This window comes from Carassius auratus, unplaced genomic scaffold (assembly GCF_003368295.1).
Source record: "Carassius auratus strain Wakin unplaced genomic scaffold, ASM336829v1 scaf_tig00005670, whole genome shotgun sequence".
Taxonomy (NCBI): domain Eukaryota; kingdom Metazoa; phylum Chordata; class Actinopteri; order Cypriniformes; family Cyprinidae; genus Carassius; species Carassius auratus.
In genome coordinates, this window is record NW_020523687.1 from 186,004 (window position 1) to 204,634 (window position 18,631).

Below are 18,631 nucleotides of genomic sequence, written 5' to 3' on the forward strand. Positions count from 1 at the left end.
CCTATTGTTTCGAATCACAATAGCTGTAAATAATAATAATAAAAAATAATAATAATAATAATGCAACAGAAATGTTGTTAGATTTCATTAAATTAAATAAAGCTGAAACAAAACATAAGATCAATAAAAATAAAACCTTACAATTAAAAAACCTTGAAAAAAAAGTTACTAAAATATAATAATTAAAATTAGTAAAAATTGAAAAATGCTTTGGCAAGTACTAAAATTACTAAAACTTGAAATAAAAATAAAGCTTAATAGAAAAATATAAAGACAAGAGCATAGTTACTGAAATGGTAGAGGCTTCAATATTTCCATGTTTTTAATGACTGCTAAATATCTATTTATTTTTATTCAGTGTCTTAAGTTTATATAGTTTTTGTTCAATTAAATAAAGCTGAAACCAAAACATAAAATCAATCAAATAAAACCTTAAAATTAAAAACCCTTGAAAATTAAGATAACAAATAAGATAATAAATAAAATAGGAAAAAAATGAAAAATGCCTTGGTAACTAACTGAAATTAAATATGCTGAAATACTACAATGATTAAATCTGAAATTAAAATAAAGCTAAATAGAAACTGAAAAAAGACAATAGCACATAGTTATTAAAAAAATATTTCAAATTAAATAATTTAATAAATCAAATTATTACTAAATACTAAAACCATATGCAAATAATGCTAAAAGAGTATGTGGAAGTTATGTATTTTCATTACAAATAAAATCACATGCATTTATTTTGGCGGTATGAGTGTAATTCTTATAAAACCTGAGTAGCAAACAGCCTTAGATCTTGGTGTGTAAATCTTCTTACACTGTAGGTTTCTGAAATATAATGTGTATTTTGAAATATACCCTGTTTAACCTCACCTGGGATGTTGTCTAGAAGCTTCTGCTGTGCTCTCTCCTTGGTTTCTCTGCGTTCACTCTCCGAGCGGCTTTTGTTATGAGGTGCCAGTTTCCCGTTGGGCCAAAACGTGTCCCGAAATATATTAATGTAGTAAACCAACATCTGCTCACTGAAGATCCAGTTTACAGTGTCTCTGATCTGCCTGCAGAGGACAAGAGACAAAGATCAACTCAATGAGTTCATGTAAACAAGTTTCCATTAAAGTTTCCATTCCCTCCGCTCGTTAATGCTTACTTGTTTATAGTCCGTCCAAACGTGACCTGAACAAGTGCAATTAGTGTCTTCCGCACCCACTTAAACACTGCAGAGAGAAAAACACGCAAGAAAAGAAAGAAAGTTTTATTTAGCATTAAATTGACCAAAAGTGACAGTAAAGACATTTCTAATGATGCTGTAACGTGTCTTTTTTTCATATTTGTCCTCAGGTTGGGCCTTTTGTTTTGTTTTTCTTCCTCAAGTATGAGCTCCATATTCTCACTCCATATGTTAACCTTAGTCCATTAACCTAAGTTTTAATAAACTATTCCATTTCAAGAAATTAGATTTTTCAGACTATTATTTCATACAGTGGCGTGACTTTCTGAATGAATGTTTGATGGGTGTTGGGTGCACTCCGTCCCACTGCCCTGTGGTCAGAGATCTGTCATCACTGCGGGTGACAGGGAGTCATCTGAGCAGTGTGTTGTAGTTGTACTCACTGCCCCTGAGTTCAAAGATCTCTCCGATCAGCATGAAGCAGGGCTCAGCCAGAGCGTCCTTCCTCCCGTCCGTCTCATCACCGTAGTCTGAGAGGTCACTGTCATCCTCACCTTCATCCTGACACACACACACACACACACACACACACACACACACACACACAAACACACACACACACACACACACACACACAGATTCATCACGTCTGATCTGACATCTTTTCTGAAATCTCTGCTGCTTTTCATAATCATTATTTAGTGGTTTGGTGTATGGTGTGAAATCAAATGAGCCTTTAAACGGATAATCATTGCGTTATACTTCACATAAATTAATGCTCTGCAAAAAAAAAAAAAAAATAATAAAATAAAATAACATATGACATAAGATGACAAGACTTGTTTCCTAAAAAATTTATTAAAATCAAGTGACAAAGTATCTGTCAGTAAAACCAGTAAACCAATAAAAATGTTTTCTAATGAAGTTTTACAATTACTTTTTTTATTATTATTATTTCAAGCATAAACTTGTTTTAAAGTATTTCATTTATTATCTTTGTCAAGTGCTTCTCAAGTAAATGTATCTTGATTTAAGTATTTTAAATATTTATACTGGAAAATAACACTTTTCACAAGAGTTATGCAAAATATTAAAGAGTTACTCATTATTTTGTCTTGTTAGATTTCCAATTTATTAAAAAAAAATAATAAAATAAAGAAGAGTATGCTGACAAGAACTGTTGGCCAATGGGGTAAAACATAAAATAAAAAACTGAATTCAATAAATGTGTTATTTTTAAGTAAAACTTTTTTTGTTTTTTTTATTTTTAAAACTTTTTTTGTTTTATCCTGTTTTGTTAGAATTATATATATATATATTGTTTTTTTTTTGTTTTGTTTTTTCATTATGCTGCTTTGCTATGAAAGGAAAGGGTATGTTGTAATAACCATGGTTACATATTATTTTGCTGGAAAACAACATTTTTTTTTTTTCAGATAGCATTTTTTTTTTATGAGCTGTGAAAACACAGCTCATTAAACATTTTTAATTGTATTCATTTTTTAATGCATTATACAAATATGCATTCAGCAGGTGTTTGTGTGTGTGTGTGTGTGTGTGTGTGTGTGTGTCTGAGACAAATTTATACCTAGAAGTGAGATAAATATGATAAAACTATTTTGAGGACATCCAAGGATTTCATCATTTGAAAAAAATGCACACACAACCCCCCCCCCAAAGATTTGATTTTATAATATTCAAAATTCCTCTGTGAAGATGATTGCTTTATAATAATCTATAAAAACAATATAGGTCTATATAATGTCCACATTTTAAAAATAAACGTGTGTGTGTGTGTGTGTGTGTGTGTGTGTGTGTGTGTGTGTGTGTACCTCCTGGTGTGAGAAGAAGTCTCCCGGCAGTCTCTCCAGGAAGGATGCGAGAGAGAAGGAGGATTTCTTCTGGATGTCGATGACCTTCAGGTGCTCTGGTGACGGACTGAGAAAGGCATACAGCGCCTCGCTCTGACACATGCGCTCATCTGTCAACACTTTCTACAGAAGAACCACACACATACAAACTAAAACCTCACGAATAAATAGAAATAAAATCATAAACCTGAATCAAATGAGACCAGAAATACACACAAACACATAGAAATGCTTGACCAAGCATCCACTTAGAAATGATCAGAGGTGAGGCTCAGAGTAAACGGACACAGTGAAAAGCTTTGGTAAGCATAGCAAACATTTAAACATTTAATTACTGTAGTGCTATATGATGACACGTCTTAAAATAGGTTTTAATAATTAAATATCCAATAAGGATGACAATTAAATAAAGTCAGTCGATAACAGATATGGTGCTGATATATTGTATATTTAAAAATAAAAATATATTGTAAATATTTTTTCTAATGAGGTTTTCAGATTATTTTATTTATTAATTTTTTTTTATTTCAAGCATAAACTTTAAAGTTAATATATATATATATATATATATATATATATATATATATATATATATATATATATATATATATATATATATATATATATATATATGAAAATGTTCTGGAAATAAGTTCCCTGCAATAAGTATGGATCAAATAGATGAAAATGAATGAATAAAGTAATTCTCTAAAAACCACAAGTCAATGATTGTTTGTTTTTTAATAGCACATTCTCAATGAGAGCGGAAAAGACTCACCTGTAAAAAAGTGTTGAGTTGGTTCTTGGATTTGTCAAGGAACTTTAGGTCGATTGATTTGAACGGCAGTTTACTGAGTGAGGGAAGCTGGACTTTCTTGAGTGACGGAAAACACTGCAAAAGAAAAACAGGCATCGGTCCATGCTTTTATGTTCTGTCATGCAAAATCTGTATCAGAACTAATAATGTACAACAATTCATTCATTGCCTCAGCAGCTTGACAATGGCTGCAGCAGAGGGCCGTCACACTACGCCAGCACAGGATATCACACATCAGAGGTGTGGCAGCATACTGTAAAAATATCAGCTGTACCTCCGTCAACTTCCTGTGCAAAGCCTGAAACTCGCTGAGCTTCCTGGTGACGGTCCAGCGGTTGTTCTTGCAGTCGTCGTCTTCAGAAAGACTTACGGCAACAAAGTACCACGCCATCTGCTCGCCATTCTCCTAGAGGCCTACGACATACAATGTTAAGAGATTTAAGTTAAGATCATAGTTATTTCCACTCACTCTGATTCACGCTGTGCAGTGATTCACATACAATAAAAATAGAATTGAAATCAAATTAAATTAAAACCGAATTGAAAAACAATGGAATTTAAAGTCAAAATAAAAAAATAGTCAAAATAAAATGAAATTAGAATTGAAATAAAATGAATTTAGAATTGAAATAAAATGAAAATAGAATTGAAAAATCTATCGAATTGAAGTTAAATAAAATTTAATAACAAAATCAGAATTGATATAAAAATGAAAAGTAAACAGAATTTATATAAATTTGAACAAAAGTATAATGGAAATAGAATAGAATTGAAATATAATACAAAAAGAATCCAAATATAATGAAATTAGAATTGAAATAAAATGAAAATGAAAACAGAATTGAAATAAAATCAATCAAAATAAAATTGAATTGAAGGTAAATAAAATTAAGTAAAAAATCTGAATTGAAATTAAAATGAAAAGTAAATAGAATTTATATAAATTTAAATCAAAATAGAATGGAAAGGAATAGAATAGAATTAAAATAAAATGCAAAATAAATCCAAATAAAATGAAATTAGAATTGAAACAAAATGAAAACAGAAATAATAATAAAATAAAATAGAAATAAAATAAAACAAATCTGATTGATGTTTTAAACATTTTAACATTTACATTTGCTCAATCCACAGATATCGGAGCAAAATATTTGCGGTAAAATATTTAATTTGGCTTGAATTAAATCATTTTCCATGTAATGCATCTGATTCTGCCAAGAACTGAGATGATATGAAAACAGTAACAGGTTCAGTTCAGCTGAAATCACATGAAGCATCTGATTTAAAAAGCTGGGTGTCATGTTGCAGCCAATTACCAGATGAATCACTAATATACGAATGACTCACTCCTGAGCAGTTATATTCAACTGTGTGCTGTAACTCACCAGAGCTCCAGGAAAAGAGAGTACAAATTATTGATGGGGCTCTCGTTTACTTATACAAAACGATGGTGTTTAATAATAATAATAAAAAAAAAAAACACTGGAAAAAAGTGCTTTTTTAAAAACACAGATGAACAGATTAGAATAAGTTTCCTACATTTTTCACCTCAGATTATTTTAATGTTTTCAAATTTAATTTGTGGTTGCATTCGATTTCAATACGGCATTTCAATTTTCATGTTGCATCAGTTTTGATTTCAGTTGCTCTATAGAACTATCGCATGGCTTCAAAATGATCTGGAAAATACTTCTAAGAGCACTGACACCTTTATTACTGTGACTATATTGAGACTCTCCGTGAAGTTAAACAGATGGAATGATCCAATGACTGTGTTTGTAAAAGAGTCAAACATACAGGAAATGAATCACTGCTGTTTTAAGGAAAGAATATTGTGAGAGCCGAATAAAACGCCACGTGCAATCATGCAAGTGATTACAATATGCTGCTGTCCATCACAGAACTCAATGCAACAGCTGATTGTAAGATTGTATATTTCAACTGACTGAAGTCACAATGTGTGAAAACACTGTTAATGTCATTCTGTGGTTTAAGAATTAGTTTGATCTTTTAAAGTAGATGTACTCTGTGTTGTTGCTGTACTGTAATCCCTGTGATTGCAGTAAACAGCACTTTACCAAAAGTTACATCATGTCCCTTTCTGGTATGATTGTATGCATCACCAGGTTTTCCAGGATTACCAGATTTACCAGTTTAGCTTGGTCAAGATTAGATATAACTATAAGATTAGATATGATTAGATAAAGTGTTTCTGTCACACTGGTCTCATGGTAACATTTGTGGCTATATTTTCAAGTGTTTACTGCATTTAATATATTTCCTATTTTATTTAATATTTTCTTTTGTAATAATCTTTTTACAGAAGGACAATATTTATATTGTTTTAACTGAGTTTTCACACAGATTATGAAATCATAAAATCATCCACTTTTATTACTTGAAATAAAATTGAACCGAAATATACACATTTATTTTTAAATAAACTTCTTTTCTTTAAGTTTATTGTTGAAGAACTAAAACAAAAACGGAAATAAAAATAAAAACTAAACAGACTAATGAAAATTACAGAATCTTTAACAAATTTTCAAATAAAAATGGAAAATCTAAAAATAAAAATCCCCAAAAATATTTATAATAGTATTTTAGTTCTACTAAAACATCAATGAAGCTGCATTATGTCACAGAGGTTGTAGCTTGAACTGATGGTGTGTCCAGGCCTGACCTCTGCGGTGCTGATGACGGCTCTCCAGGTGCCCAGGTTCTCACACCAGCAGTCCGTCCGTGAGATGTGCAGCTGGAGGTCGCTGTGCTCCTTCTCCATGGTGCAGATCTCCTCCTTCAGTAATGACACAATCTACAAGAAAGGCATTTCCATGAGTTCCAGCACAGGTCTCTGACCCCGACTCGTGCTTCATCAGACGCTGCCCCTGAGATCTCTGCCAGCACAGTAACAAAGAGCCCCTCCGAGTACACGAGAGAAATCGATTCCTGTCTCAGCTAACGGATTCAATCAATGAATCCAAAATTTCACGAGTCGAAACCACTGCAAGTGATGAATTACATAAATAATGCTTGAAGTTATTGCTTTTTATCTTGGGTGCATTACTGTTCAGAAGTATGTTTTATTTTTTTAATGTTTTTCAAAGTCTCTTATGGTCACCAAGGATGCATTTATGTATTTGAAAACAAAGTAAATATGTGAAATATTAAGATTTGGAATAACTGTTTTCTATGTGAAAAATGTGATGCAAAGTAGAATTTTTGGCATCATTATTCAGTGTCACATGATCATTCAGAGATGTCAAGAAATATCTTGTATTGTTATCAATGTTGAAAACAGTTGTGCGGCTTAATAGATTTTTATTTGTCTTCATACTTTTTAATCAGTTTTATTAATCCTTGCTGAGTTAGAGTATTGATTTCTTTCCAAAAAAAAATAAAAATCTTCCTGGCCCCAAACTTTGAACTGTAGTGTATCTGTAAGCAGAGTCTAGTATTGCATAAAATAAAACTAAACTAAAAGCAATGCATTCTAAATCTGCTTGAAAACTGACTGTTCAGACATCATTTATCAGTCAGTCTACAGTTGTAATGTGTGGTTTTCAAAGGAAGTTCACACCAATATTTTGATCATGGCTGGCTTGGCAGCTTATATTCAGACCACGGCTGGTTTGACCTCAGTGACTGAACTGAGTCAGCACTACTGATAATAGGAAGAAAAAAAGTGCTTGTGAAATCCTGGTCTTTTTCACACTACTAGAAAGTATTTCACATGCAATAGTACAGACACACCAATATTATATTTGTGCACTGACACTGATAGTTCTGCTTCTTCCTGCTCCATCTTTTAAAGTTCATTAAAGAGCCAGTAAGGCCTGGTTCACACGGGACGATTTTAAAATTGTCGGCAGATTTTCCAAACCTGAGAGACCCCACACACGGCGATAAAAAAATCACGGGTCTAACAGTTTTGGTCGCTCCGTGTGTGGTGTGCAGCCACACGGCAATATCAACACATCACACACGAACCGATTTGACTCCCGAGCATTCCCAGGTCAGACGGGAAATCTCGCAAAATCCCTCGAGATCAAACGTGACTTTAGAGTAAACAATCATGGCGGACGAAGAGGATGCAGTGGCCATAGTTTGTGCTTTGTTTTTAACGGGAAAAAAAACATAAGAAAAATAAGAAAAGGCGATGGTCAAAGAGGTGGAGACGACGCGAGCATGGACTATACTTGCTATATCATGATATGGAGATAAGTTGTTGTTTTATCTCATAGAAATGTTGTTACGTACTACACAGATTAATAACCGTTGAAATAAACGTTCATATATTAGTTTCCATGTACTCTGGTGGACTGCAGTTGTGGATGTAGTTATGCCCATCGACTTTATTTGTATTTGTTATATTATATACGCCGGCTGTTTTGATTTTGTTTCCCGGTACTATCACTGCCTCGTCACCTCGCTTTCTGATTGGCTACACGCCACAGTCCACAGGCTGCGTGATTGTTTGTCCTCGGGGGACACCACACACGAGAAGAAATCGGGCAAAATAAATCCAACATGTTGGATATCCCCGATTTGAGATCGGAGCGGTCCCGACATTCTTCCGAGCAGAGGAGATTAGTCTTAACACACCACACACGGCAGGAATATTTGATCAGATTATTTTACGATAATCGGAGCATCCTAAGATTGTCGGAAGGGCTGAATCGGGGCTAAAATCGGCCCAATTATCCTGCCGTGTGAACCAGCCTTAAGATGAAAATTCTAAGCTTCCTATCACTGTTTATAAATCCTGTACATTAGGTTTAAATCCATCCAAGGTTAAAAAACATTGTCATTTTGTCAAAATATCATTTTAAAATTACTTCAATTCTCAGAGATCCCCAAACGGTTCGCACAAAGCTGTTCAAAAGATTCTGATTCTGCTTTTTCTTCTGTGTGGGTGTATTCAAGCCACGCGCTTCAGTTTCAGCGCGGGGGCGTGCAAAGGGAGACATAAAAAACAGACATTGCGTTGTTTTCATATGGATTACTTTATCACAGAATATCTGTTTTCGCCAGCACTTGTTTAGTTTTAAAGTAGACATGTCAAGCTTTCTATAGATATCTCTCTCATGTCTCTTCGTTGAGTATTCACGGAGTTACACTTCATTTTAATGACGTGTTTGTACATGAAGATCAGCGCAGACAGGCTGCAGACAGCACACATACTGATAAGACGCTCGGGAGAAAACAGACACATAACTTCATAATCATACTTCGCGTTGTGATTCGGAGATGCTCGTTGGTCTAAATAAAGCTGGTAATGAACCCTCTTTTATGGCCAAACGCTTTGAAAATCCCGCCTTGTACTCACCGAGATTAGAAAAGCAGTCATCAGTGAAATGTTGTGAACACAACAAAAGGGATTTGTTGTACTGCTCTAGTATTGTGGTGAAAATGAATTTTAGCGATTGGTTCTTCTGACCTTCATTCTTTGGCAGTGAAAATAAAACAGTCTCCTCGACATGATGATCTCACACCAACCAGAGCGTCTGTGTGTGGGGGGGTGTGGGGGGTGGGGGCAGGTCAGAGTTCCGTTTCTCCCAAGACGGTGGGCGGAGATTATTATGCAAAGTGATCCTAGTGACGTACATAGAGATGGGCAAAAGATTTGAAATCTATAACGACTCGTTACAGCGATTCAGAGTCGACTCCTTACTTTAGAAGCCATTAACTTTATAAATCGTGTACTTTTTGGTTTAATTTTTTGCACATTGTTTACACTGATGGACAGCTACATCATACACTGTAATACTGGTAATTTTTGATTTCCCATCTGTGTGGCTCTTTAAGAAAATTGAAACAATCCTCTAAAACCATTATAAATAAATATTTTCTACAACATGTTTTATTAAGCAAATTAAAATTCTGAAAATAATGTGCTATTAATTTGAGACAATAAGATACAAATCGCCTGTTAAAACAGGACAAACTTCACATTGTTTAGACTACTGTTCAAAAGTTAGCACCATTTTTTTTATTTATTTTTTATTCAATAATTATTGCTTTTATTTAGCAAGGACACTTTAGATTAATTCAAACTGATAATAATAATAAATATTTTTAGCAGCAAATCAGCATATTAAAATGATTTCTGAATGATCACACAACACTGAAGACTGGAGTAATGATGCTGGAAATTCAGCTTTGCATGATTAAATTAAAAAAATTAAATTTTTTATCATATTGAAATAGAAAACAGTCATTTTAAATTGTAACAATATTTCACAATATTACTGATTTTACTGTATGTTTGAAAAAAAAAATGCAGCCTTGTTGAACATAAGAGACATATATATATATATATATATATATATATATATATATATATATATATATATATATAAAATATATAATTTAAAAATCTTTAACTTTTGAACTCTAGTGTATGTGTTGTTAAATTCAAAATTTTCATCTAAAATGTGTTTTTGTAAAAAAAAAAAAAAAATTGGGTTGAACATTCAAATCAATTAGTTGTAACCAATCACAAACGTGTCCATTGATCACATGGATGCACTGGCCAATCAAAGATCTGATGCACAAAAAATGATCAGTCTGCATTTATTTATTATTATTTCAGATAAAATGATAATATTTCACATCAATGGGGCTATAACTCTGGGTTTACCTTTTTATCAGGCCGCGGTGCGTTCTGGATGGAGCCCAGGGCTTGGCGTTTGTACTCCAGCCTCTCATACAGCTGGTGTAGTTTGGTTGCAGCATAACTGGCCTGTTCGTTGATGCCTTTGCTGCCTTCATCCAGGGCCACGTCCCCTCCTTCCATCACCGGACCCTAAACACACAGAATTACAAGAGAAAAGTCTCTGAAAATGGCGATGGAGTGCTTGGATTCATGTTGTGTTAAACTCACGGTGTCGTCTTTCTCCTCGCTGCTGGACTGTGAGCTGCTCCTTTGCTCGTCTCGTTTAATGAGCCGCTCGTACAGGTCGCTCACCAGGAAGGATGGGTAATAGCGCTCCTTCATGGTCTCGTACACGTCTCCCTGGATCCTGAGGAACACGTCTGTGCCCTTGTTCCCCACCAGAGTCTGCTGGATCTCTTTATAAAGAGCCTTCTCCACCGGGATCTCCCGGCTCTCCACAAAGAAGTTCTGGTAGATCTCTCCCACCAGCTGCGGCACTTCATTCTGCACAGAGGAAGAATATCAGACCTCGAACCCAGGCACATTCTTGTCTTGTTTCTTAAAGGCATTCCTTAAAAAGTGACTCTCATAGGTAGGTCACATTTAATCCCCAACAAAAGAAAAATATCTAATTGTATAAGTTGCATCAATAGCATAACATTTTGCATAAATATTAATATTTATACTTATTTATAAATACACACACACATATATACATATATATATATAATGTTCTGTATTTCAATGACAGATTCACATTGAGAACCATATGGCTAACTTTAATCGTTTGGTCTGGTTTCATCCTGAACAGATGCTAACTGTTAATAAGATACGACATCAACATTAAACAGATTACAGCGAATCTGCTGTTGCACAGAAATGAACCAAATGTACCTCCCAAAACATTTAACAGCTGACAGCATTCTAGAGCACCTGCATATTTTCACTAATAGCCCTGTTTTTGTTCAGTATACAATATTCCAGACTCCACTCCTCAGTTGTCAACATTAATGACATCTTACATTTTTTCAGTACCACAGAACAATGAAAAAAAGAAAAGAAAGCAATCATATCTGACACTCATGGCTAAATAGCAGCGCTGGTAATTGCTCATTTAACACAACTGGACATAATGGACTTTCAAATTTTCAGCAGTGAGCGTTTCTGTGGTCTGACGTTAATTTCTGGATAAAACTGCCAGATAAATGACCAATTAGTACACTTGCAATTGTGCTCATAGATTGGCATGCGCTACAGGAAAATCACTTTCCATTGTGACTATAGCCCTATTCAGATGCTTATCCTTTCTCATGGCGATGTAAGGCCATTTTAAGATTTATATGGGCTAGTTAGTGATTTTATTGCAGTCAGAATTCAGAAATGTCTGTTTTTTGACAAACAGGTTGTGTGGCCATTCAACTGCAGAAAAATCAGAAAAACATTTATACATTTACAAGAAAGAATCCAAAAGTAATTCGGCCAAGCACTGAAGAGTAATTGTTAAATTGCAAATTGTAAATGATGTAAATATGTTTCTACTCCAGCTTTTATGATGGATTTACTTAAACATACGTTAAATACTAAAGAACAAGTTGTTATGTAAAAATATAATAAATATGTAAATATAATAAATATGTAATAGTGCATATATGAAGCAAAATGCTATTTTTTTAAACAGCTATCAAGCCTTCAGTTTATTCATGTTTATTTCACAACATTAAAGAGGGCAAAATGGTATTTAAAGTTTGAATTTGGTAATAAAATGTCCAGAATTTGAACGCTGAGACTTTGTTTCATATGAAAAGTAACAAAATATTAAGCTTATCGTGATTTATTGGAAAGGAGGAGCACTTAAAATAATGTTTTTCTCATGCATCAACTGAAAACAACATAGATCAATTCTCAGGACTGAAGAATTGATATGGCTTTAACAAAGTGAGAACAGATTAAAATGGAGAAATCGATATTTTTTGATATTGACATTCATGTGACTGACCACTTCGTAGCGTGTTTTCAGGTTTGAGCTGCTGTATCACAGAAGTCGCTCCTCCACCATTAATAAATGACCATGCAAAGTATTCTTACAGATGTCCCCATGAGAAACAATTACTGTCTGAATAGGACTAAGGACACTCGTATGCTGACAGATCTTCAGCTCAAGGTCTTGATGTTCTGCTGAAGTGCGTGTCTGACCTTGTTGGCGCTCTTGAGCATCTCCACCAGCTCCCAGAAGCTAATCAGAGCCCTCTTTTCCACACGCTCCATGTAGACACGGAAATGCTCCCGGTACACTGCGTTTGACATGATCTCCTCGAACTGAAGTATCTGTGAGAGGACAAGAAACAAATGAAGCAGACAGTGTTATTCTTAAAAGCACTTGAAAATTTTACGCTTTTATTTTTGTTTGTTTTTTGGCATTCTTTGATGAATAAAAAGTTCCAAAGAACAGCATTTATTTGAAATATTCTATATTTAAATAAAAAATGATAATTTATGCATTTATCAGACGCTTTTATCCAAAGCGACTTACAGTGCATTCAGGTTATCAATTTTTACATATCATGTGTACCCAGGAAATCGAACCCCCAACGCTTGATGACGCAGTGCTCTACCAATTGAGCTACAGGAACATATTTAACAAATATTTAATATTTAACAAATGTCTTAACTGACTCACTTTTGATCAATTTTAAAGAATCCTTGTTTAAGAAAAATATATTTATTTGTAAACATCAATAAATAAAATTATAGTTTACTGACACCAAATTTCATTTATTAAAAATGTATTTATTCTTTAATTAATGTATTAATTCATGTTTTATTCATTTTAGTTTTTAGTTATTTAGTACATACAGTAAACTAAATTAAAGTTAGAAATATTGCTCTAGCCGACATCAATTTAAAATAAAATAAAATATTGTTTTTAGGTAAACTATATAGTTACCCTGGTGCTAACTGAAAAGAAAATGTTCTCGCTTATGAACATTAGTAGATGTTAATAGACTAATGCTATGACATGATGTTTACAGTCTGGGGAAGGAGCTTCGCATCAAAAGCAGCAGCTACTGTTCTGTGTTCTTCTAAACTAGCGTACGAAACCCAACATGTTCTGCAAGACTCATATCAGTGCGCTGCTCTCAACCGAATCATTCGGGACATTCAGAGACAGGCTTATCTGTGTGGGACGGGACGGCCTACTAGGACCTAGAGCACCTGGGACAACAGCATGTCATACGACTGAATTCAGTTAGAGTAGGGGCTTCCTGTCATAACATGCTTCTACACTGATCAGAGAGATAAAAAGAGACAGAAAAACAAGATTTACTTCATTACATCAGGGCTCGCGACAATGCGAGTGTTTCACAAAACACATATGTGTGAATATGTACGTAAACTGTCTTAAAGGGGTCATATGATGTGATTTCAATGTTTCCTTTCTCTTTGGAGTGTTACAAGCCCTTGGTACATAAAGAAGATCTGTAAAGTTGTAAAGACTAAAGTTCCAAATCCAAAGAGATATTTTTTATCAAAGTTAAGACTCTGCCCCGCCCCCCTAAAACGGATCATTCAAACACAACCCACGTGTCTACATCACTAAGTGGGAAGATTTGCATAATGCTGAGTTTTGTGCATAGCGCGCACGTGTGTGTGTGTGTGTGTGTGTGTGTGTGTGTGTGTGTGTGTGTGAGTGAGAGAGAGGGTCACACAGTGGAGTCAGGTGTCTTAACCGTCCGTGTCTTGTGTACTGCAAACACATCCGAGCTTCATTACTGTGTCTGTCACGTGACTCTGTTCCCCTTTCAGGCTTGAACTGATGGTAATACTAAGAACATTATTAACTGTCTTTATATTTATTTTGAAAGATGAAGCTCATGATTATGGCAAGGGCCATTACATTTCTGACACTGGGTCAGTTGGCCAATCAGAGCAGACTGTGCTTGTCGGAAGGAGGGACTTTTTAGAAAATGATGCATTTGAGAGAGGCGGGGCTTAGAGGGAAAAAAAGCATCATATGACCCCTTCAAATAAAATGGCATAAAACAACATCTAAATTGATTATTTTAAGAGTTCTTAAATCACATCCTCTCATTTCATTATTTCAGCTACAGGATGCAGAAAATAATTCAATAATTTTGATATCATATTGGCTTAGATATGGTGTTTCTGTGACTGTATAATATCTTCCTGTACCCGTTGGCTCTGTGGACCGTCCCCTTCATCCTGGGCTCCGTCCTCCTGCTGCTCATAGTTAGGACCCCCGAGGAGCCGGATCCGCTTCTCACACTGCTTCTTTGCCACTGTGAGCTGGTTAATGTAACGCTTCATGTTTCTGGCACGTAACAGGTCGGCCTTCAGTGCCGCGGCCTCTTTCCCTTTACTGTCTGCAGAAAGAGAGAGAGAGAGAGAGACAGAGAGACAGAGAGAAGGAATTCAGATGTGCAATCTCACGGGAATCAGCTGTGATTGATAACTGAGAGAAACTAGCTCTGATGACTGGAGATGATATGATAGTAATGGCTCAAGGTGTGTTTCATTTCCTTCTTCTGTGTTCTCTTTCACACAGAGATCCTTAGAGACATAAAAAAAACATAAAAAAAGTTTTGACACACTGCTCAACTTGTTTAAACGTGCACTCATTCCTGATTTCCAAAATACTTTAATGTTCCAAAAAAAATAAAAAACAAATAGATCAATAAAATAAATAAAACACAGTAAAACATTGCATGAAAGTGTAGGAAAAACTAATTAAAGATTTATAGAAAATAAAAAAAAACATTAGATTACAAATTAACAAACAAATTAATTACCAAATAACTAATTAAAAAAAGTGTACATTAAACATTTAAAATAAAAAAGTTGTATTTATAATCATTTAATTCTAATGTTAAAAAAACTTCTAATGTTCTAATGTTCTAATCTAATGTTAAAAACATTAGAACAGCTTAATTATGGCAAAAACTGCCTTTTTAATTATTAATTTTAGAGTAAAAAAAGTCAAGGTCTAAATGTATTTAATTTTATAATTTTATTACATTTTTATGTTTATTTAATGTTTATTGTTAAATCAGTGTTTCAAATCATTCCCGTATTTCTCACATTTTTAAAACAGGGTTGCAAATCTTGCAAATCCTATTTGCCAAATGCTTTCCTTGAACCAAATGCCAATGGTCATAACATAATATGCAACCATTGCACTTTTCGCTGAATTTTAAAGCAAACAATATAAATATTTATTTTACAGTTTTACAATAATAAAACTAATTTAGTACAAATAATAATGTACAACACAAATGACACCACTTAATAATTCCCTATTATATACATGCAGTTTATTAGTACTACTAGGTACTTCTCATAGACAGGGAAAAGTTGTTGACTTGTCCATGGGCTCCGGTGAAGTGGCTGCCTGTGGCATTCACAGAGCTCACAATGAGTCTGGAAATATGAGCAATCACTGCCAACCAGCGTCCCTCGCACAGCACGCTCCGTCTGCCGCTGGAAACCAGGGACGAGGGGAGACTTTTACACAAGCGTTCCCTGCTCACCTTCCTTTACCATTCAGTGTCATTGTGCTGGACCAGCAGGAAGATTTATAGATTTGCCCATTACAGGGCAACAGGAGACGGAAAACATGATGAGAAATAAACAGCCCCTTCCTGACTCTCTGCAAGAACTAATATAACATAAATGCTTCACACCGTGATCCACTGAAATTAAGGCACAATTAATTAACTTTATCTGTAATCAAAGATCTTCAGCAGTAAAGAAAGCCTCCTCATTCATATCCAGATACATATTGTTAGTCATATACTGTATTTGTGAACTCTTGTTCTGATTGGCTGTTCTATTGATGTGGTTTAACTGATTTTAAAAATGGTATTAGAGTTGATGTTATACTTAAAGCAATAAAATACCAAAAATGTCAGAGTCTGAAGAATGTAAGAAAACCTATACATACTACAAAAAACCATTTCATTGTTTTTAAATACAGCCTGTCCCACCTCAAATAAATAAAATGTATTTAATTTATAATTTTACCGTTTAGTAAATGCAATTGAACATTCCATCAAATTCTAAGGAATAAGATAAATAAATATAAATGGCTAAATAAAATAAACACTAACACAGCAAACACAATGGAACATTCCATTCAATAAAATAAAACAAAATAAAATAAAATTCTCCTTAGTGAACACAATGGAGCATTCCATAAGATAAAGAAAATAAATAAACAAATAAACAAACTACTTCCCTAGTAAACACAATGGAAAATTCCATAAATGAAATAAAATAAAAACTTCTTCCTAACTAAACACAATGGACCATTCCACAACATCGTAGGGAAAAATAAAGAAAATAAATTAAATTAATAAAAAAATGAATTAATTAATTAACAAACAAACTAATTCAAAAAAAAAAAAAAAGTAGTTTTTTAATACCTTTAAATTAAAATTTGGTGGGAAACTAGCTAACACCTAAAGAGACTAAAACTGAAAGTCGGTTGCCCATTCTGGAGAATAAACAAAACAAACTTTTAATTAATTACTAAATAATTACTTTGTTTCCTGACATGGATAAACAAACTTTAACAGTTAAAGCACCACCTTTCACTGTTCTTTTATTAAAAATAGAACCTTAAATTTACTTATTTCGTAGAAAAGTGGCAAAAATGAATCATTCAGAAGAAATGACCGAATACCAAAACACATTTAAAGTGATTGGAGAGTATGATTTCTGTAAGTATCAGCTGATGTGTCATCACTGGCTACTACAGCCCACTGTTACTCGAGCACATCCGCACCAGCTTCAGCGTAATTACCCTTCTTCCAATCACAGAGCGGCACGCGGCTAGACACTGAGACTACAGAAGCTCTTTCCAGGAAGAGCAGAACAGCTTCATAATAGCTCATGAAAGAGCAGAGCAAATAAGGCGGCTTGCAGCATCTGTTGTCATGTCAAGATAACATTTTCAGTTTGGTGTAATAACCTGGCTCGACTGCTGGCTGATTTTTTTCCCTTAGGCTATCCATCACAAAGCTCTTCTGACAATTACACTCCATTAGAGGACCTTACAAAACACCAAAATGAAAAAGAAGCGCACAAATCGAGTTTCCTGAAAACTTGATCATTCAAGCCAAATGAAGAAAAAAATGTGAAGAAGCAGCAGCTCAGAGTTTGTATTCCTAAGTAAGGAGATATGATTGGCAGATGTGTTCGAAGGTCATCCTACCTTTCTGTCTCTTCAGCTGTGGGATGCTGCTGATGGTGGTCGCCTGAATGATCTCCACTACTATCTGATACCTGCAGAAAGACAAAATATGACAGCAGAGTGACTTAATGAAGTACAGCATATGGACATAAACAAGACATTACATTACAAGAAAATCTGAGTGTCGTTTAAACATGAAAAAAAAAACGTTGAAAATGGTTGTTAGAGCATTGCTATATTGCTAAAATGTGCTCAAAGGCTTCTTGCATGTGGCTATGCAATTTTAAATATTATTATTAGTAGTTTTAAATACATATTTTAAATACATAAATAAATGTTTGTTTTCCAATACCATCAACTGAACATTTGAAGAGACAACCTAAAGATATTAAAATTGTGAGCGAACTGCTCATCACAGTCACTTTGTTCTTAAGTGTTTATTTTTTGGTTGGTTGGTTCAATTCAAAAATAACATGAGCAATAATAATTCAACATTAACCGTAAGTGTGAGCGAAAGTGATGTTCGACTGGTAAAACCGGAATTTGTTTTCATATGGTGACACCATAAAACTGTACACTAAACATACAAAACAATTATGTAAGCTTTTTATATTTGTAGCGTCTTGACCAATCCGACACAATTTTTTGTTATCTTTAACAAATACTCTGTAACACCTCTCAATCAACAAGCCGACTATGAGAGTCTATGGACCCTTCCCAGTCTCTCAATTCATTTACCCATAGGAAAGACACACAATGCCATAAAAATGGACTCTCATTCACAGTCTTTGAGCTTCCTATCCCATATCCTCAGGTCATTGTGTATATTATCACTGTTCTTTTATATTGTCTTTTGTATTGTATACGGTTTTATGCATGCTAGAACCACTCGTTCACGTAACCT

At 34.2% G+C, this 18,631-nt stretch overlaps 1 protein-coding gene across 1 annotated transcript in view; it reads right to left on the reverse strand.

Annotated features, from left to right (window-relative positions):
* Positions 1-18,631, reverse strand: part of LOC113071011 (sorting nexin-25-like) — a 44,407-nt gene that overhangs the window by 2,868 nt on the left and 22,908 nt on the right. Inside the window, exons 6-17 of the mRNA XM_026244391.1 lie at positions 17,749-17,819; positions 14,709-14,899; positions 12,711-12,842; positions 10,746-11,021; positions 10,503-10,667; positions 6,543-6,674; positions 4,134-4,265; positions 3,821-3,934; positions 3,004-3,165; positions 1,615-1,732; positions 1,151-1,217; positions 877-1,058 (exon numbers count right to left, since the gene is read on the reverse strand). Coding sequence (XP_026100176.1) covers positions 877-1,058; positions 1,151-1,217; positions 1,615-1,732; positions 3,004-3,165; positions 3,821-3,934; positions 4,134-4,265; positions 6,543-6,674; positions 10,503-10,667; positions 10,746-11,021; positions 12,711-12,842; positions 14,709-14,899; positions 17,749-17,819 — 1,742 coding nt within the window. The remainder of the gene's footprint in view (positions 1-876; positions 1,059-1,150; positions 1,218-1,614; positions 1,733-3,003; positions 3,166-3,820; positions 3,935-4,133; positions 4,266-6,542; positions 6,675-10,502; positions 10,668-10,745; positions 11,022-12,710; positions 12,843-14,708; positions 14,900-17,748; positions 17,820-18,631) is intronic.